Source organism: Portunus trituberculatus, chromosome 17 (assembly GCF_017591435.1).
Source record: "Portunus trituberculatus isolate SZX2019 chromosome 17, ASM1759143v1, whole genome shotgun sequence".
In the NCBI taxonomy this organism is placed as follows: domain Eukaryota; kingdom Metazoa; phylum Arthropoda; class Malacostraca; order Decapoda; family Portunidae; genus Portunus; species Portunus trituberculatus.
The window spans coordinates 5957652-5979031 of record NC_059271.1 but is presented as its reverse complement, the minus strand read 5'-3'; the positions used below and the strand labels follow the sequence as shown (position 1 = coordinate 5979031).

The window sequence follows — 21380 nt, the reverse complement described above, 5'->3', positions numbered from 1 at the left end:
GACATGATCCCCAAGTATGGGGACCACAAATTGTAGAGGATTTCGCTGCAGGACTTAGCCCTGTTAATGGGCCAAATATTTAGAATTAGTATATAATGTATTGTGTACTTGTAAGTGTATCTTTAAGTACTGATGATGAGATCGCTGTGCGACTGATACAGGATAACCTAGATGGGCCCTGGCGGCCCTTTGTTTTCCTATTATTTATGTTATGTTATGTTATGTTATGAATGTGATTTTTTGATAGAAAGTTGCTTCAAAAGATAAACACATTTTTCATATCATTTTATTATTCAAGGATTTTTTAACAGTTCATAACAACTGTTGACACTACCATCAAAATAAAAACTTAGTAGTGAATTGTGCTGCAACAGAACATTTTTATATTATAATGCTGATAAATTAGCAAAATCTTTGATCTAGAGAAAAATATTGAATACAGTACGATGTTGATCCCGCAATTACTAAAACCTAACATCTAAATACATAAAGGAAATCTATCTCAAAAGGGTTCATCTTAAGACTTAATCATAATTATAAAGTAAGTGTCTTTATGTACAATTTAAGAATACTTGAATAAATGCATCAAACTGACCTCATTTTATGTCATGCTGACTAAGATGAACAGGATTTACAACTGTAGCTAAATATCTACCAACAACAGAGAGAGAGAGAGAGAGAGAGAGAGAGAGAGAGAGAGAGAGAGAGAGAGAGAGAGAGAGAGAGAGAGAGATGAAAGGAAAGTTTAAATATGCAATGGAGGAGTGGTCACCAAAAATTGTAAGAGCACATAGCTATTCTTATAAAATAGAGTAATGTGTTATTTGTAATTATAATAATGTATCATGTATGATTTATTTTGATGTTGCCATAAATGCATAGAAAATCTACAAAATTCCTGACTACAAACAGTAACAACAACAGTGCTTTTAAGAGTAGAGAAGTTGTGAAGCCCTTGAGATGTGTGTGTGTGTGTGTGTGTGTGTGTTTATTATGATGGTAAGCCATTAGAAGGTATAGAGTTAGCAGAATAATGAAGAGTGTGTTCCATTCTCAAGGACCTGAGTTCAAATTCACACAGCAATCACTTTCTGCACACAGCTGAGTGGTTTGAGGAGGTTGTTGACACATTGCCTATCAGTTGTCACTGCTGTATGTTGAGAAAAGCATAATGGGAGTGTGGGCCTCACAGGACAACCACCTTCAATGCGGCATTGCTACACACTGCATGCAGCATTCACCTCAATGGTACAAATAGGCAAAATTGTAAACAAACTGAAAGTATATACAACATTAGCCATCAGTCCTCATCATCAGTGTGATGGTGAGTGGCACATGTGTCTTGCCAATGACTGCCTTGCCTGGCCAGGGAGGCATGGCCTGCACATCCCCCATGATTAGATGCTTGAAGCATGTGCTGTTTTACCTCAGGGTAAACAGCATGCATGCACACACACACACACACACACACACACACACACACACACACACACACACACACACACACACACACACACACACACAGCTTAGGTGCAACATAGTCACCTGTGCTCTGAAGGCTTCATACAGCTACCTAAGAGAGATTTCTCTCAACTGAATCCTACTTAGGTCCTGTGTTTGGTTGCTGAGCTGACAGACCAACTTGCTAAGGCATTATGAGCAGCAGCTGTCTGATTTTAATCAAAATTTCATCTTTATTATTTAAGATTCTCCTACCAACTATTATAAAATAAATTTTAAATGCACACCATTTACTTGTAAGTATAAAATATTTCACCTGATAATCCTGCAAGGTGTGGAGGACTATAAAGGCAGCTTTATCATGTTAGACATTAGTGACAGCAGAAATAGCTTCTTAATTGTGCCTGCTGCATGTATGAATACTGTGTATACATAATTTTTTTGCCACAGTTAGCTTGAACATTCAAAGATAAAACAAGATTATGAATTTCTTTACACTTTCATTCATCAGTAAAGGAAAGCTAGCAGAATATGGTGCTTCTAGTTTAGATAGTAGTAGTACATCTTATAAACCTGTGAGACAAAGTACCCTCATCTGCTGAAAAAAATTTAGGTTCCTCTCAGCACTTAAAAACAAAATTAGAAACTGTATTGAAAACGTTTAAATTTTCAACAATTAAATCAGCCATTTATTCACTGCAGCCCTTAAATGGTACCTACTAAGTGGGAGCCACTGTTTCTGTAAGGTGTTGAATTTTAGTGGCAGAATCTCTCATTGGGATGATAACTTCAGGACAATAATAGCTGCCAGAATACAAAGTACTGTAGAAATTCTTTTCACACAGACATAGCTATAGCTCTTATGTATATCCTGCATTGTTTTATGCCTATATTTGTGCCATTCAAGAAAGAAGACTAAGTGATTCACATTAGGTCACTACTTTGTATTGTAAGAACAATGTTATGGTCTCTGATGGTTAATTAAATTATGTAAAAAGCTGTTCAAAGTGTTACTGATCATACGTAATAGTATTACATTAGGAAGACTAAGAACTACAAAATTAAATATATTCACTATTAACCTCTTAATAGAGACTATACCTCTGACCAATTTCAATCTGTGTTTCATTTACCATTTCACTCTTTATCAGTAAGACCTTTCCTTTAAATTTATGCCATTGTACCTTATAAAAGTTTGCTTGCAATAAGTTGAAACAATCTAAATTTTTCTAAGTACTACTATAGTAAGATTATTATATTATCATGAGGGTCATTAATCCCTTTCTCTTTAAGCACTGTAGTGGGAGGAGGAATGCGTAAGTAATAGTATGCAACTTGTATTAGATCTCAATACTTGTAATTCATTACAATATAAAAGTTGTGGAGATTGCTATGGTACAGTGGCACTATATGTACAATGAGGTTGATGGGTTCTCAAGCACGCAGATTCATATTGCAGCCACAATCCAAGGTTAGAAAAAGCACCACCTGGAGAAACACTTCCCAAATGCCAAAACCACATCCTCCAGTAGGAACCACCATCCCAGCCATGACTCACCTGGAGAACCCAGATATAAAAAATAAAATAGAATAAATAAATAAATAAATAAACTTTATCATAGGTTAGACTGTTATCTGTGACTTTATATATTAGTAATAGTATAACATAATGGTTATGAATTGCAATCATGTTGAGTTTCATGTGGCCTAACTGTTGCTCATTGATCTATTTAATACTTTTGGAAAAGAACTAGATTTGCTCTATCTCTCTTGTCTTTACTTAGGTGTAATTTGTAAACATGAAAAGAGCTATATAGGCTGGTAGGGTTTTGTCTCCATATTTCAGGTCATCAAGCTTCTTCTTGAACTCATAAATGTTTCTAGCATTTTGTACATACATGTACCTCTTGCTTATACCTATTCCATGTGGCAGAAAGTGTGTGTGTGTGTGTGTGTGTGTGTGTGTGTGTGTGTGTGTGTGTGTGTGTGTGTGTGTGTGTGTGTGTATTTACCTAGTTGTATTTACCTAGTTGTAGTTTTACAGGGCCTGGGCTTTATGCTTGTGTGGCCCCGTCTCCATATCTACACTTATCCAATCTTACTTTAAAAGTGTGCACACTCGTTGCAGACACTACTTCTTCATCTAAACTGTTTCACGTCTCAATACATCTCTGCGGGAAACTATGTTTTTTAATATCTCTCAGACATCTTCCCTTTCTCAGCTTTTTACTATGCGATCTTGTGCTTTGGGTGTCATGTTCTTCTCTTAGGATCAGTTTCTCATTATCCACTTGGTCCATTCCGTTGATCAATTTATAGACTTGTATCAGGTCTCCTCTCTCCCTTCTTTGTTCCAAGGTTGGTAGATCCATAGCCTTTGGTCTCTCCTCATATGTCATCCCTTCAAGTTCTGGAACCATTCTTGTAGCCATTTTTTGTAGCCTCTCCAATTTCCTTATGTGTTTCTTTTTATGAGGGGTCCACACTACTCCTGCATATTCCAATCTGGGTCTTATTATAGTATTTATCAATTTCTTCATAATTTCTTTGTCCATGTAGTGAAATGCTACTCCAATATTCCTCAGCAAATTATATGTTTCTCTAAAAATTCTATCAATATGGCTTACTGGTTGATTGTTTTCTTCCATCGTCACTCCTAAGTCCATTTCCTTTTTGACTTTCTCCAGTTCTACTCCATCTCCCATCTTATAGATTCCCACAGGTCGTCTTTCACTCTTTCCCATTCCATGTGTGTGTGTGTGTGTGTGTGTGTGTGTGTGTGTGTGTGTGTGTGTGTGTGTGTGTGTATTTACCTATTTGTGTATTACAGGGCCTGAGCTAAGCTCTCTGTGTCCTGCCTCCTTGGCCACTCCTGTCATATCTCTCTTTCATCTGATTGACACACGCCGCGTCAACGACATCACTGCTCAGTTTATTCCACTTATCAATGCTACGATGCGGGGAACTGTACTTTCTCACGTCATTTAGACAGATGTCTTTTATTAGTTTTAGTTTTTTTCTATGTCCTCGGAGATAATTACTTGTGGTCACCTTTACCAACTCTCTGTCCAATATGTCAATCTTGTTCACCAATTTATACATAGTTATCATGTCTCCCCTTGTTCTTCTCTCTTCTAATGTGGTCAGCCCCAGCTTCCTCAGTCTTTCCTCATAGTCTAACTCCCTGAGTCCTGGTACCATCCTTGTTGCCAGCCTCTGTACCGTTTCCACCTTCTTCACATTTTTTTTCATATGCGGTGACCAGACGCAAGCTGCATATTCTAACTGGGGTCTTATTAAGGGCATAGTATCTTCTTCATCATTCCTTCATCTAGGTAGTGGAATGCAAGACCAATATTTTGAAGCATGTTATATGCTTTCCAAAATATCTTGTTAATGTGTTTCTCCGGTGACAAAGTGTTTTGCACGGTTACTCCTAAGTCTTTCTCCTCATTGGTCTCTTTAATTTTCTCATCACCCAGCCTGTAATCCCTGTTTGGTCTGTATCTACTTCTTCCCATTTTCATAACATGGGTCTTGTTTATATTAAATTCCATCTGCCACTCTTTACTCCACTCATATATTTTATCAAGATCTTCCTGTAACTTGTTACAATCTTCCACATTCTTTACTCTCCTCATAATTTTAGTATCGTCCACGAACATATTCATGTAACTGTCAATTCCTACTGGCATATCATTAACATAAATCAAAAACATGATGGGACCAAGCACTGACCCTTGTGGAACTCCACTGGTTACCTTTTTCCACTCGGACTTTTTTCCTTTCACCACTGTTCGCATTTCTCTTCCCACTAAGTAATTTTCCATCCATTTTGCTAGTTTATTACTTACTCCTCCAATCTTCTTTAGTTTCCACATCAGTCTATTGTGTGGCACTTTATCAAAGACTTTTCTCAAGTCCAGGTAGATAGCATCCACCCATCCCTCTCTATGTTGTAGTATGTCAGTCACTCTTGAATAAAAACATAATAAATTGGATATGCACGATCTTCTTTTTCTGAAACCAAACTGCCTTTCACTCAGAATGTTTTCACTTTCTAGATACTCACTCCACTTTGCTTTAATTACTTCTTCACATACCTTGCACAATATACTAGTCAATGATACTGGTCTGTAATTTAACGGTTCCATTCTACTTCCATTCTTATATATAGGCACAATGTCAGCTCTTTTCCACTCTTTCGGGACTATTCCTGTTAGTATGGAGGTTTCCACAATATCAAATATGGGGTTCAACAATTGATCCTTACATTCTTTCAACAACCTTCTAGATATGCCATCAGGCCCCATTGATTTATTAATATCCAAGTTACTTATAATTTTCCTTATGTCTTCTTTAGTAACCATGATGTCCTGCATTTGCTTTATTTCCGTAGGCCTTCCTCCTGTAAAATGCTCCTCTTTTGTAAACACTTTGCAAAAGTTGTCGTTCAATATTTCAGCTATATCTTTAGCATCCTCATATACTTCTTCCCCCTCTTTTACTTTTTCTATTGCCTCCCTTTTATTTAGTTTTCCATTTATGAATTTGTAAAACATTTTAGGGTCACTATCACAGTCTTCCACCACTCTCTGTTCATATTCTTTTTGTGCTGTTCTCCTTACTTCAACATAGCTATTCCTTGCTGTTTTGTAGACTTCTCTTGATAATACTTCACTGTTTTTCTTAAGTTTTTTCCATGCCTTTTCTTTGTTCTTTTTTGCTTCTTCACAATTTCTATTAAACCACTGTTTATTATTTAAAGTCCTCTTTCTGTGATATGGCACAATCTTCTTCACAGCAGAGTTATATAAATCCATAAATTTATCGTATTTCAATTGCATATCCCCTTCCTGGTATATCACAGACCAGTCAATTTCATTAAAGAACTCTCTTATATGGTTATAATTTGCCTTAACATAATTTAATTTTTCCTCCCTGTGTGTGTGTGTGTGTGTTTACCTAGTTGTATTGTACAGGGTTTGACCAGGGCTCATAGTGTCCTGTCTGTGTGTGTGTGTGTGTGTGTGTGTGTGTGTGTGTGTGTGTGTGTGTGTGTGTGTGTGTGTGTGTGTGTGTGTGTGTATTTACCTATTTGTATTTACCTATTTGTGTATTACAGGCCCCGAGCTAAGCTCTCTGTGCCCTGTCTCCTTGTCCATTCCTGTCATATCTCTCTTTCATCTGATTGAGACACACCGCATCAACGACATGACTGCTCAGTTTATTCCACTTATCAATGCTACGATGCGGGAAACTGTATTTTTTCACGTCATTTAGACAGTTGTCCTTTATTAGCTTTTTTTCATGTCCTCGGAGATAATTACTTGTGGTCACCTTTATCAACTCTCTATCCAGTATGTCAATCTTGTTCACCAATTTATACATAGTTATCATGTCTCCTCTTGTTCTTCTCTCCTCTAATGTGGTCAGCCCCAGCTTCCTCAGTCTTTCCTCATAGTCTAACTCCCTGAGTCCTGGTACCATCCTTGTTGCCAGCCTTTGTACCCTTTCTACCTTCTTCACATTTTTCTTCATATGTGGTGACCAGACACATGCTGCATATTCTAACTGAGGTCTTATTAAGGTACATAATATCTTCTTCATCATTCCTTCATCTAGGTAGTGGAATGCAAGGCCAATATTTTGAAGCATGTTGTATGTTTTCCAAAAAATCTTGTTAATGTGTTTCTCCGGTGACAAAGTGTTTTGCACGGTTACTCCTAAGTCTTTCTCCTCATTGGTCTCTTTAATTTTCTCATCACCCAGTCTGTAATCCCAGTTTGGTCTGTATCTACTTCTTCCCATTTTCATAACATGGGCCTTCTATATTAAATTCCATCTGCCACTCTTTACTCCACTCATATATTTTATCAAGATCTTCCTGTAACTTGTTACAATCTTCCACATTCTTTACTCTCCTCATAATTTTAGTATCGTCCGCAAACATGTTCATATAACTGTCAATTCCTACTGGCATATCATTAACATAAATAAAAAACATGATGGGACCAAGCACTGACCCTTGTAGAACTCCACTGGTTACCTTCTTCCACTCGGACTTCTTTCCTCTCACCACTGTTCTCATTTCTCTTCCCATTAAGTAATTTTCCATCCATTTTGCTAGTTTATCATTTACTCCTCCAGTCATCTTTAGTTTCCACATCAGTCTGTCAGTGTGTGTGTGTGTGTGTGTGTGTGTGTGTGTGTGTGTGTGTGTGTGTGTGTGTGTGTGTGACCAGTCTGATTCATTAGCCATGGATAACCTGGTGCTTTGGAATGACGTCTGCATATAACTTTTACACAACTAAATACCTAATAGTAAGATATTAAGATCTTGAAAAAAAAAAAAGAGAGAATAGAGAACACATACTATCACTCCCTCCCACCCATGGCAAATATTTTCATTAATTAACAAGACTGTGTCAAATGAATGCTATTTTAATGGCTTACAGACCAGAAGCTGCACAGATCATATGAAGAGTCTTGGCAGAGACCTCAATAAGGCCAGGAGCAGCAGGAGCCCATCTTGACACACATGGAAGAAGCAGGACGTGCCCTAAGAGACAGCCACAGTTGCTGATTGGGGACGTACATCTCCGCTGGGATATCATCGTTGTCTTGGCTCAACTTTACTTCTTTATCATGTTTTCTCCCTGCGGATATATAAAAACTTGTTCTGTATGTGATGCAATACAACCTCATCTCATTTAGTGCATCATGATAAAATTGCTTGACAACACATGTGATAGCAAAAGGCCATAAAAAACAAAAAGTGTTAAATAAATGAGGCCTTATTTCATGAGGTGCACAGTGAAATGGTGAACTTTTTTTTTATGCAAGAGGGAAACTAGCGAAGGTCAAAAAGAGAATAAAAAAGACCCACTTAAACTGCAAGTCCCCTAAAAGATTGATAAAGAGTTATCCAGAAGTGAGGGACAAATGTCTTGAACTCCCTCTTAAAAGAAGTCAAGTCGTAGGAAGATAGAAATACAGAAGCAAGCAGGGAGTTTCATGGTTTAACAGAGAAAGGTATGACTGATTGAGAATATTAGTTAACTCTAGCATTAGAGAGTTGGACAGAATAGGGATGAGAGGAAGAAGAAAGCTTTGTGCAATGAGGCTGCAAGAGGATGAGAGGCATGCAGTTAGCAAGATCAGTAGAGCAGTTAGCATGAAAATAGTGATAGATAGAAAGAGATGCAACATTTTGGCAGTGAGAAAGAAGCTGAAGACAGAAACTTAATTTTGCAGTGATAACTACAGTATGAGTGAAAAAATAAAATAAGTGACATCAGTCTAAATGACAACAAATGCTTGAAAATAAATCTGCCATATTACCAGCACTGATGGGCCCCATTGGAGCCACTTGGTTCTGGGAAGTGTATCCAACCACAAGGGGTGGTTGCCTCATGAGAAGTCGTGCCACCCCCTCACACTCCCGCAGCACATCCACAGCCAGCACCTGTGTCCGTGCCTCAGGGGCCAGGCCGGGATACTTCTGGAGCCACTCTGCCAGAGCGTGGAAATCTGCAATACATTAAATTTTCAGGTTGTGATGGCTTTTGTATTGCAATATCACATAGAAGAAACACAGCTTATTGGGGATTCAAAATCGGGATTGTTATAAAATGTAACAACTTATTGTCTGCTGCTTAATACCTACAGTCATAGTAGGAAGAGCTAGATTAACTGCTTGTGTGTGTGAAACTTTGCCCACCTTTCAGTAATTGTTGAGCTCCCCACAGTGAAAACTTGATTTTCTGCACCTTGATGTGTTCTAGCCAGGCATAGCACACCACCTTTAGTATGGTGGCACCTGCTCGCCGTTGCAGCACAACACCAAGTTTGGACACAGCATCCAGCACTGGCTCCAACACAGCAGCTGTGTGGTACAGCCACTAAAGTCAATGTGGAGTGGAATTATAAATAGAGCTCACCATTTTATTCATGAATAGGCTCAATATTAAAAGAATCAGAATTTTTAAAACAGTGGATGATTGTTTCAGTTCTAATCCCCTGAAACGTAACTAATGTGTCAGATTACCTACATTCAAAATGGGATGTGTCACTCAAATTGCACAAGTCAAGAGTTGCAAGATATTACAATATTAGGAAGTTATGAAGTACTTTCTTGCACTTTTAAGTGGAAATAGTACACAGATGAGAGAATCCATTATAACACAGCATGTACTAATTGAAAAAGCTTAGTATTACATAATGGCAATGAGTGTGTGGCAAATAATTTATTGTTAAACATTACACATTAAAGGTGAAGTCTTAAAAGTTGACAAAATACAAACCATAACATAAAAATTGGAAAGATACACATCAAAGTTGAAATAAGAAAATGTAATGTATAGCACAAAGGTATTGCAATGCACTGAGAAAGGTCCATGCCAAAGTTGAAGAAATGGTGCATACTAAAGTTGCAAAAAAATAACATAAAAATTGCTCTTGTGGACAAAACAGGAGTGTGCATTGAGTAAAATTGTTGTAGGACTATAAAGCACAGCTGGTGTCCTTGCCAATGTACTCGTAGACATAGTAGTGAGGCTCGTGGGGGATGCGACCAATGCCTCGCCAGATCCGAGGGTTTGGCATGGAGTTCTGCAGCTGTGCCAGACTCACAGTTCTGCACACACCACTCACTGCCTCCACCATCTCAGCCTCGTATGCCTGGGAAGGGGAAGACCATATCATGGTAGTAAACACTAAACAATGTAGTTTTGTTTTTATTCAATGCAATTAACATTCATGCATTTTAAGTATGAGAAATGTAGAATGCAAAAATCTATACAGTTAAGTACAGAAAATAATAAATTGTTATGTATGTATAAATATATATATATATATATATATATATATATATATATATATATATATATATATATATATATATATATATATATATATATATATATATATATATATATATATATATATATATATATATATATATATATATATATATATATATATATATATATATATATATATATATATATATATATATATATATATATATATATATATATATATATATATATATATATATATATATATATATATATATATATATATATATATATATATAAGATAGATATATTTTTGTGAAAGTGTATACACACATCACAGTGCATCACTCTTAGCCACTACTTAGTGTTCAACATTGAGTTTGTTAGTTAGTCCACTCTGGGCATGGCTGACCAATTAAATATCATATTTTGCTTCAGTCTGTAGATGAATCCTAAAATCATTATATGTATGTACTGCCTACACAGAGTGATATAGTGGTAGGAACCATACAAAACCTAATCAGCTGTTGCCTTGCTGGTGTTCTGTTCCATGTTCTGTCACACTTGTGCCCCCTCTTGGCCTGCACTGCCTTTCCCTTTAAGCACTTTGGGTTGTTGATTTGGCCAAGAAAAGGATCAAAGTGCACAGACTACTGCCCAGATCGTTATCCTAAAGGAATCTGGTCTGCAGACAAAGGTAGTTTCCAAACATATTAGTGTGTGTTAAAAAGAGAGAGAGAAAGAATCAAAATAAATGAAAGGGAATAGAATGGATTCAAAAAGAGAAAGAGTATCAATGGAATGGAATTGATTCAAAAAGAGAAATCAAGTGTCAAAAAGAGAAAAAGAGTAAAAAAGAGAGAAAAAGTCAAAAAGAGAGAAAGAGTCAAAAAGAGAGAAAAAGAGTCAAAATAAATGGAAGGGAATAGAATGGATTAAAAAAGAGAGAGAAAGAGTATCAATGGAATTGAATGTAATTGAATTTATTACAAAAGAGAGAGAAAGAGTCAAAATAAATGGAAGGGAATAGAATGGATTAAAAAAGAAAGAGAAAGAGTATCAAAGGAAGCATACTGTCCCTACTCACAAGAAGAGGCCTGGTAAGGCAAAGAAGACAGGTACTCACTTCCAGACTATTGTAAAGCATGAATTAGAATCTAACCCCAGTCTGACAACAAGGAAAATAAAAAAGCAACCCATAAATATATGATGACTTTTCTGCAAGAACCACTGATATGTGTATCATGGAGGTTACATCCAACAGCCCTGTGAAGATCCCTTACATACAAGCTGACTGCTAAATACACCAGCAAGACATGGGTTAATCAGGTTTTACTTTGTGGGATCAGAAGCTCCTACCAATAAGTCTGTGTGTTGGCAGAATAGTCCCTCTTAAGGATGAAGCAAAATTTTATAATGAATAAGTCAACCACATGCAGAGTGGACTAATTCAAAGTTGAGCACTGTATTAATATGCATTATGTATGTATAAATCTATTGAATTGAAAGGAATCATGTATATATTTTTATAACAAAATCTACAATAAGTTATATATTATTATCATTTTTATTATTATCATTACTATCATTATTATTATCATTATTATTATTATTATTATTATTATTATTATTATTATTATCATTACTATTACTATTAATGTTAATTTTTATCATTATTTACTCATTGTTGTATTCACAACACAACACATTTGTGAATGGGAAAAAAACAACTTGAAGATGTGCACAATACATGACAGATACTGACTTTGACTTTGTCCACAATTTTCTCTATCATGATGACTTGAGTGGCTCTGGACATGCAGTAAAGGAGGCGTGCCATGTCATCAGTTTTGGTCAGGTGTTCCCTCTCCTGGATCTGTGTTGGGAAAGCAAATACAGCAGCTGTAGGTCAGACCTCATGGGCAGTATGAAAATACTCCATTCTAGATATGATGAGGGTTCATATAGATAGCAGCACCTATAGAGCCTCTTAATCAAGAGAAGCCTAGCTGGTGCAGCATCTAAGTTAGTTTTAGCAGGTGTTGACTTTAATTGGCATATGCTTTCATCATCTGCACTTGCCATGATACGCATTTCCATATACTATGATAGAATCACAAGTTCTTACGTGGCTGTTAGAATATACCACATGTAACTCATCCTAGATGTGATTCATTAATAACATCAAACCACAACATAATAATAACAATGATTACAATTACAATGACTCCATACCTTGAGTAATTTTAGTTCCTCAATGACCCTGGGGAGGTCAGCCTGTGTGAGGAGATAGTAGGGTGCTGTGTTCCAAGTGTGCAGCAAGTGTGCAGCACGCAGTTGTAGCCAACACAGCACAGAACCAACCACACCCCCAAGTCGCAAAAGTAGACCCACCTAGAAGATGCAGTGAAATATAGACATTAACTGGTGCCAATGATAAAGAGCAAGCTGTGGTACTGGCAATGAAGGATTGAAGGATTAGAGGGTGTGATATGTAATGACACTCACCTCATCACCCACTGCCCAGTCTTTGGGTTCCTTCTCTACCTCCACTCGCTCAATCTCATTCACCTCCCACACCAGCAACTGCACCACATCACCAATGCCTTCACCTGGGGATGTACAAACTCACCTCAGAATTCATTATTGCATTGTCATGGTTGTGTTTTATTTAAAAAGTATTTATAAATTCACTCATCTCTGAGGTATGGAAAATATATTATGCATGACAGTCACAATACAAAAAACATATTTCTGAAACTCAACAAAAAGAAATAATGGTTAAAATGGCACATATATCAAGATATATACATTCAAGATATAAAAGATAAAAACAGAAATTAATTGCAGCATCACCAATGTCTTGTGTGATGCTCAGACCATTCAGCAAGACAGTTAAGTATTGCAAGGTTTCATTAATCTACTATTGGATTACCCCCAATAGTGGAGTAGTTTCCATCTGGCAGCTTATGTGGAGGTGGATTAGCCCTGGCATAGGCTCCTACACCTCGCACACTGCCCCAGTCCAGAATGGAACTAGTGGCCAGGTGACGACACTCATCCACCAGACCCTCACAGCTGGCCCGGCACGACTCAGGTACAAGTGCTGCAAAGACACCACACTTCCTCTGTGACTTAGGAAAGATGTGAAAAGTGTGCCTCAGCTTTGAAAGGTCAACACAAGTATTAGGAAGTATCAAACTTCACCTGTCTTACATTCTCTATCTATTAAGGGATTATACTTTATCTATTAAAGGATTATACTTTGAATTTATGTGCAATTTATTCAATATTGATAACTAACTAAAGTTTTGTTCTATGCAAAACTATCAAGCCAAGTAATTTGTGCACTGTAATCATTACAGCATGCAACATGTTAAGTATTCTATCACCAAAATTACCACCATATTGTATTAGAAAAACAGAAATTATGAAATTCAAGTTGAAAATAAAAAACAAAGGCATCAAATTAAACAATCAGAATGAAACCGCTATTACACATCTTATAAGAAAACCATTTGACACAAAACTCCTGCCAATAATATCTTCATGGAGAAGATGAAAAATAAAGATTAAGGTAGAACTGGATAAATCAAATGACAGAAAGTCCAGCTTACAATAATTCAGGTGTATTAACAATGATGTGTTTAATATCTGGTTTTCAGTAATAGCCTATGAAAATATATCAATTCAGCATCACTGATGAACATGCTGATCATTATCATCTTAAGAGTCATCACCATCAATATATTTAGGGACCATTTACATGTATATTTTTACAATGTAGTTAAGTAAAGTCATTAATGTTATTTTCAATCATATGTAAAGAGACAATGATATTTATCAATTTTGTGCACTGCTAATAATTAAAATATACTGAGAAACTGGCACTTTACAAATCATTCCTTCTGCTTCTCTTACATAATTTCTCCACTATCCTATTAAACACAAAACATCTGTGGCAATAAGATGCTGATCAAGACTGACCTCTATTACAGAATTGCTGGAAAGTGCTAAGAATGTGGAAGAGAGTCTGAGGTGGGAGGAGTGCTGGAGGAGGAAAGGGTGGAGGCCGGGCAGAAGGTGGCACCCACAGCACTAGCTCCTCCACAAACTCAGATCCCTCACCCCACACCCGCTCCACATAGTAAGTTTCTATCCTTGTTCTTGCTGCCTTGCTCAAGCGCTTTTCACCCGACTTACTCTGTTTCAGCATTCCCTTGACTGTAAGCAGAATAGTGAATGTTGATCTGCATATCTCTTATAATATTGCATCTTAGACTATTTTAATTCTACTGTAATTGGAAAATGTGGGGGAAATCTGAGGTGTATTCATGTTTTCCATTTATTAATAAATGCATTGCAAGTGTGAGGAATTCATAACTCACCGAGCACTCCAGGGGTTTTTGTAAACTTATCTACTAAAAGGTTGAGCAGTTCAGTGTTGGTGGCTATGAGAGTATCCACAGCAGAGGAGGGAATAGGTCGCACCACATCCCCGGAGTCATTGGCAGGCAAGTAGTCTGTCCCAGGAAAATCCTCTCCAAATTCCATTCTAAGAGCTAGATCCAGCTTTTGTTGGTTGATCTTGTTCTCATCCTCCTCCTTTGCTATGGCATCCTCAAAGATATCCCCTGTCACCTTCCCTGGTTTGCAGTTGAAGGTGAGTGGTTTCCAAGGGAGTGGTGTCCCATTTTCTGAGGTTACTTTGAACTCCTGCATGAGAGTTTCAGCAATGCATTGGGTTACTCGAGGTGCTCGCTCCCGCCCCACTGTCTGCAGGATCTTGGAAGCTGTGATTTGTTTGAGGCATGACAGAGGAGGAATGAGGTTATCTGGCATCAAAGTTCTGTACATTTTCTCACTCTCCTCTTTTTCCTCATCATCATCTTCCTCCTCATCCTCCTCCTCCTCTTTCTTCTTAGGCACAATGTTTTTCAACTTCACCAGAGCTTCATTGTATGCCCCTATAACATCAAAAATTCCTGCATCTAAGAGTGTCTTTGATTTCTCATTGAAGTCACTTGCAGCTACTTTCAGCTGAGCCTTTATCAAGCTCTCCACAGAGTGCAGTATGGTGTCCCGCTGCATTTCTATCTGAGCATGTTTCTCCACTACCCGGCTGAACTGAATCTTACAAAATTTACTACGGGATTTCATCAGTTGTTGATATTGATCTTCCATCTCCAGGAAGTTAGCTGAGTAATCCTTGAGGCCAAGTATAACCTTCTTATAGGCTGACTCATGCCTGGCCAGTACCGTGGACCTGAGTTCTGAGGGCCTGGCGCCCTCACTGAGGTGGCTGTGCTCTTCCCGCACCCCATGGTGGATCCTGCGCACTGCCTTCACCAACACCTTTGTTACCTTGTGGAAGCTGGCCCAGTCTGCACAGAACTTCTTGCACTCAGTGTTGACATCTTCCATCATCCCTCACTGCCACCTCACACTCTTCTGGAAAGATCAGCAACACTTCAATACACTCATTCCTTCACTTGTTGAGTCATTTAACTTTATAAATGAAGGCAGGTCACAGTTCATTAAAATGCTTCAGGTTGTCTCTTGAAATTTGAAATATGAAAGCAGTTTAGAGTTAAGGCTATGTAAATATAAACATCTCTCTCTCTCTCTCTCTCTCTCTCTCTCTCTCTCTCTCTCTCTCTCTCTCTCTCTCTCTCTCTCTCTCTCTCTATATATATATATATATATATATATATATATATATATATATATATATATATATATATATATATATATTGAAAACTAAATGAAGCTAACATTACTTAGCTAAGCAAAGGGGAATAGCTATTTTAATGAGAAGAAAATAACAAGATTAAATGACATGACTGAATGACCAAGGGACACATTTGAGGAGTGGTTCAATTCATGAAGTAAGATATATCAAGACATTACTTGATATATCTTACTTAGTTACTTGAGTTACTTTAAAATTTCAGATTTATTTTGTAGATATCACATATATTTGGATGTGGAGGTGAAGCACTGAGGGGAAAAGGAGAGAAGAATAAGGGATATATGTGAGCAATAATATCTTAATAGATGAGGAAATAGAGATGGGAGACAATATCTGCCACACTTCTTATGTGAGCAATAATCTTGTAATGGATGGGAAATTAAAGATGGAAGACAAATATCTCCTGATCTTCTTATGGATGTGAAAGAAAAGACGGGAGACAATATCTGCTACATCTCATAAATGAGCAATAATCTCTTTATGAATGGGAAAGTAATGATGGGAGACAACATCTGCCTTATTTCTTTGTAGAAAATTGCTAGTGTATAAGTGAGCAAGAAATGTGGCAGACTGTCTGGTAGGGTGCTGACAATGTAAGGTGGTGTGGTCCACTATGCCAACAGGATGAGGGCAGTGAAGGAAATAACAATTGCAATAGAATGTTATATAGGTGATTGAATATAAAGACCATGCCACACTAATGCTGGATTGACAGAGAATGTTATTTTTTTTTTTATTAGATAAGAACACTCCAAAGTTGCATTACTAATGCCAAATTTTATAAAAACCACGGATGTACGCCACAATTGGCAGTAGTAGGTATGGGTTGGTGCACCTTGAGTTAATCGCCTCCGCAGTGCCGCGATCCGCAGCCGCGCGACAAAATCCTCCGTGAGCCCGTGTTTGGCGCTGCCCTGTGCCTCACATCCCATGGCAGCACGCCCTCAGCCGCGCTGCTCGGCGTTGCAGGTGGCTGACTCACTCAGGAACACGGTGCAGCTGAGCAAGCCATGATCAGAGAATATTAAACAGCGTCCGGGAGCCTCTCCGCCCCGGGACACTTGTTTATGGCGTCGCCATGGCAACGCAGTGGTGAGGTGAGGGTGCCACCCTGCCAGTGGCGCGGCGTGGCTACGTACTGCTCAGCCACAGTACCGCACTGCATGCCACCACCTTCAATCACCATCTACAATTACTTGCTCACAAGCCCAATGTGACAAGAGACTAAACATTTTAGTTGATTTATACCTTCTCAAAGCAAACAACCTTGTTTTCATCTGATCTAAGTAAAAGGCGCAGTAACTTAAATTGACCCTCGCCCGCGTAGTTTATGTAAAATTAGTGTTTGGAAAGATCTTGAGGTACTTGGAGCTGTCTGTCCTGGCCAGCGCCATGCCTTGGACGCACAACTGTGCAGTCAGGCTGGCCATGAGTGAAATACGAACGGTCGTCTGGTCACATTTGTTCCAGATATTTGAAAATCAAGATGATCCTAAATGGTAAAAGAAACTTTTTTTTTTCATAATCAAAATAGTTGGATTGTAAGTATTATGTGCATCTACTGAAAATGTAAGTTGAAATCTTATCACTTTCGGTGGTAGCCATTTTAATTTAACCACAGCCACGTTACTGGCACGATGGCGGATAAGCACCACCTTGATCTGTCATATTGCGAGAGACTCATACTAAGACCACGTGAGAAATTCCCTCAACATCATTTTATCTATAAGTCTATGGGCTAGGTCCCGACGATAACTATGTACTGAATTAGAGGCGAGGAAGCGTGGTCTCATGTCTGCGAGAAGCCGATCCCCAACGATACAAGGAATAATGGTTGTGGTTGTAGGCCTTTGGCCTCACCTCGGACAGGCTGGGTAGGTCATTATAAGAGAGTCTGAGATGTACCCAACACCGGTGTAGAAAATATAGAAAAGGCAGGGTAATGATGTAATGAGGAGCAGCAGCTAGGCGTAGGAGCCAAGGAGCCGGCAGAATATATCTGACTCAGTGACTCGGCTGCCGGCATGCACTGCTTTCATGACAGCATTCTTCCTTTTCACTTTTTTTTTTTTTTTCTACTTGTCTTTGGATTGCTGATAATTCATTGTTTTATTAGTTTTAGAGTTTCAGTAGTTTGTGAATGCTTTATATTTTTGGTATCTTCTCCAGTCAAACTGCATTTAAAAAAGTTTGTCTGTCTTTCCTCAGAGTGGTCTATTTGAAGTCTGTGACCCTTACTTGAGGTAGACTAGGCACAAAAATTTATATGCCTTTGGTTATGATTTCTTCATAATATATATATATATATATATATATATATATATATATATATATATATATATATATATATATATATATATATATATATGTGTGTGTGTGTGTGTGTGTGTGTGTGTGTGTGTGTGTGTGTGTACACAGTACATTATACGTCCTATGCATAAAGTTGCACTCTCTGAAAATCTAGTTTGCATCAACAGCTCAAGTTTCTTAAATTTTTAAGATATAATCGCAATTCCTAAGACATTACCAGATATGTAAACATCAAGAATTAGTCAAATCATAGGAAAATATACTAAAACATGACACATATGTATCACGTACGCAACAACACGCAAACGACCGATACAACTTCAACTTCTTCCAGACTGTCTTCAGTAGGGAAAACAATGAATAGATATATCTTGTTCGTTTCTCATCATTATTTCCTTCAAAAGTGAAGTCAAGGCTGAATCGTCTTGACTGATGAAAAGTGGGTCCAAACCAAGGTTAGATTATAAGGAGGCGGCATGACGTCACAAAAGTGAAGCCAGCGCGCTATTGGTCCACTGCTGCCCCTACCCCCTCTTACACCCAAAACATTACCGACCGTCCATTGAAAATACATGAGAATGTCCGAGTTACGTTCCTTATTTTTCATCTCATGTCCATGTTTCCTGGCTGCTTACCATATATGTGACCTTGATATACTCGCAATAGTCATGGCATACTGTGCCACGAAGATTTAGACGGTAAATTATACATTCAAATAAGATAATACAGTGTTTTCCAGCTTTGGTGGACTTGGTGAGAGGTGGGAAGCTGTCTTTGAGGAAAACGTATGACTGAACAAGGTCATGTACACATGTGAATATACATGTGCATGTATAGATGTAGACATGTACATATACATTTGTGCATGTGCATTTAAGTGAAGAATAGGTAAACTGGATATCAAATGAAACTTGGCCTGAAGGTTGATTATTCTTTGTAAAGCAATTACTTAACACGTCAAAATTCTCTCTCTCTCTCTCTCTCTCTCTCTCTCTCTCTCTCTCTCTTTAAAGCTTTTATTTAGAATGATGTGTGATTTCATGTTATTGTTCGTTGGAAAAGCATCAATCACTGAAATTTTACTTAACTATTTGTTCCTTGTCATACATTAAACGAGAAAAAGTCATCTTTTTGCCGTAATTTCTCCCAGAAACGTCCTGCTGTATTTCTTTAAATATTGGGGCTAAATTGGACTAACACCGTTAATAACAGGTTTACATGACATATTTAGGAAACTATAATGTGGTTTACATAGGATGAATTCTTAGTTTTCCTCTAGTAATGAAAAAGAAAGCGGCAATTTCCCATTGCTTAACACGGGAGAGGGAAATGCTTTGGGTTTAAAAAGTTGCGATCGTGAGCTCGGATCCGCCCACCGTCTCATAAGCTCCGCCCACTGGCTTCACATTTTTTAGTACAGCAGGATAGGCGCGTGGTATCTCCATCAATATAACCTCCTTGGTCCAAACCAATCATTGATTCTGAATCGGCATGACTCGATTATCCTGGTGTAAAAGGTTACATTGAAACTAATGTGGCGAATCAACACGATTGATTCTTCATGAATTGAATCGATCGATTGGATTCCCTTGGTGGAAACGCACCCTTAGGGAAAAGCTAGTATTGCACCCTCCCACATTCTTGAGAACATCACAGACATATATAGCTGGAACTTCGTAAAATTAACGAAAAAAAAGCGATGTGACTTAATGAAATTTAAATCCATTCAGGAGAGGAGAGCCATGGTTATGGAAGTGCAAGGAAGGAAGAGGATTAGATGGAAAGACAGTATAAAAGACGACATGAAAGAGAAAGGACTGCAAAACAACATGGTTGGTGAGAAGGGCAGGTGGAGGCGACTCATCAAAAACAGCGACCCCGTATAAGGACAGGATAATCAGCTGACGAAGAAGAAGACTCAGCAAACTACTTGAGGTCTTCCAGAACTTTGGATCCATATTGCCATATACCATAGGCCTACAGTACCTCTGATGCATGAGCACTACTCAGTACCCTCACCCACCACCATCCACTACGAAGGAAGCCAACAACTGACAGGAATCGTTAGGTCCATCAGTTTGACATGCATATTAAACAAATTATTTGAATGCCTTATCAAGAAAAAAAAAAAAAAGAATTTATTTATATACTCCATGGAATGCAATGGCATTCTCGCATGCAAAAATCAGCTCTACTTTCAATAGCGACGTACGCTCGCGTCACAAACCTGACAACCAATTAATTATAGTTGAGATGAAATACCTTTGAAAAGCTTTTGACGGGGCTACTAATTAAATCTATTCAAAATTAAGAACAAATTTAACTATCAATATATATATATATATATATATATATATATATATATATATATATATATATATATATATATATATATATATATATAACTACAGAGTAGTGCACATGGATTCATGGAACAGACCTTCCAACCTTAGAAAAAGGAAAATCACAAAAATCTTAGAACTTTAAACAAGAGGAAGAAAATAATATCTTAAAAAAATAGCTATTGCAAATTCCATAAGCTCTGTTGATTAACTTATTCATGTTACAGTTTTCTAATGGGAAATCGTAGAGTTGCTGATATAAGCAATTTGATGAATGATGCGCCAGCCATCATCAGTTACAATAACAGATATTAACATGATGTGATGAATATCATATCTTGAATCGTGAAAATTGTTATTTGTTGAAATGATGTTTTACTGATATTGTAACATTATACAAGTAAATTTGGCACCAATGTTTGGATGAAGTGGCAACACTGGACACAAGAAGAAGAGGCGCGGGAGTTTCTGCTTCATGAGGGGGTGATTGGACCAAGGTATTTATAGGTCCTTACTTATGATACTTCTTGCTGAGTTCCTGAAGTGAGCACTTGAGGACCCGCCAGGCCGCGGTGGTATGGTGTTGGCGGCGTGGTGGCGCCGTGCTGCGTGAGACGGGCACTGGTGGCCAGCCTGCGGGTGACCAACAGTCCACCACCACCACCACTACTGTCAGGCCGTGGCCGCCGTGTGGCCCGCACTCGGCCGTGGGAC

At 38.0% G+C, this 21380-nt stretch overlaps 2 protein-coding genes across 3 annotated transcripts in view; one reads left to right on the top strand and one right to left on the bottom strand.

Moving 5' to 3' along the window:
* Positions 1-2457: 2457 nt before the first annotated feature.
* LOC123505077 lies at positions 2458-21372 on the bottom strand. 2 transcript variants are annotated; one of them, XM_045256118.1, is made up of 12 exons: positions 21182-21372; positions 14651-15713; positions 14250-14486; positions 13198-13368; positions 12771-12874; positions 12498-12656; positions 12028-12138; positions 9993-10143; positions 9185-9349; positions 8806-8994; positions 7922-8120; positions 2458-3019 (listed from the first exon to the last, which is right to left on the bottom strand). In XM_045256118.1, the coding sequence occupies exons 2-11, from the start codon at positions 15687-15689 to the stop codon at positions 7963-7965; spliced, it is 2484 nt and encodes an 827-aa protein (XP_045112053.1). In that variant the 5' UTR covers positions 15690-15713; positions 21182-21372; the 3' UTR covers positions 2458-3019; positions 7922-7962. The 2 variants fall into 2 exon arrangements, with proteins under 2 accessions (XP_045112053.1, XP_045112052.1); XM_045256117.1 differs by lacking the exon at positions 21182-21372 and adding an exon at positions 16850-17139.
* The window catches only part of LOC123505076 (fanconi-associated nuclease 1-like), a 36366-nt gene continuing 36072 nt past the window's right edge, over positions 21087-21380 (top strand). The window contains exon 1 of the mRNA XM_045256115.1: positions 21087-21163. The gene's annotated coding sequence lies outside the window, so the exon portion shown is untranslated. The remainder of the gene's footprint in view (positions 21164-21380) is intronic.

Bases quoted from the DNA above. Each gene is read 5' to 3' on its own strand.
- LOC123505077 (XM_045256118.1), bottom strand. From the start codon at position 15,689: ATGATGGAAGATGTCAACACTGAGTGCAAGAAGTTCTGTGCAGACTGG. The intron at 14,487-14,650 runs GTGAGTTATGAA...TTCTGCTTACAG, and splicing joins AAAAACCCCTGGAGTGCTCG to TCAAGGGAATGCTGAAACAG. The intron at 12,875-13,197 runs GTAATCCAATAG...GTACATCCCCAG, and splicing joins AAACTACTCCACTATTGGGG to GTGAAGGCATTGGTGATGTG.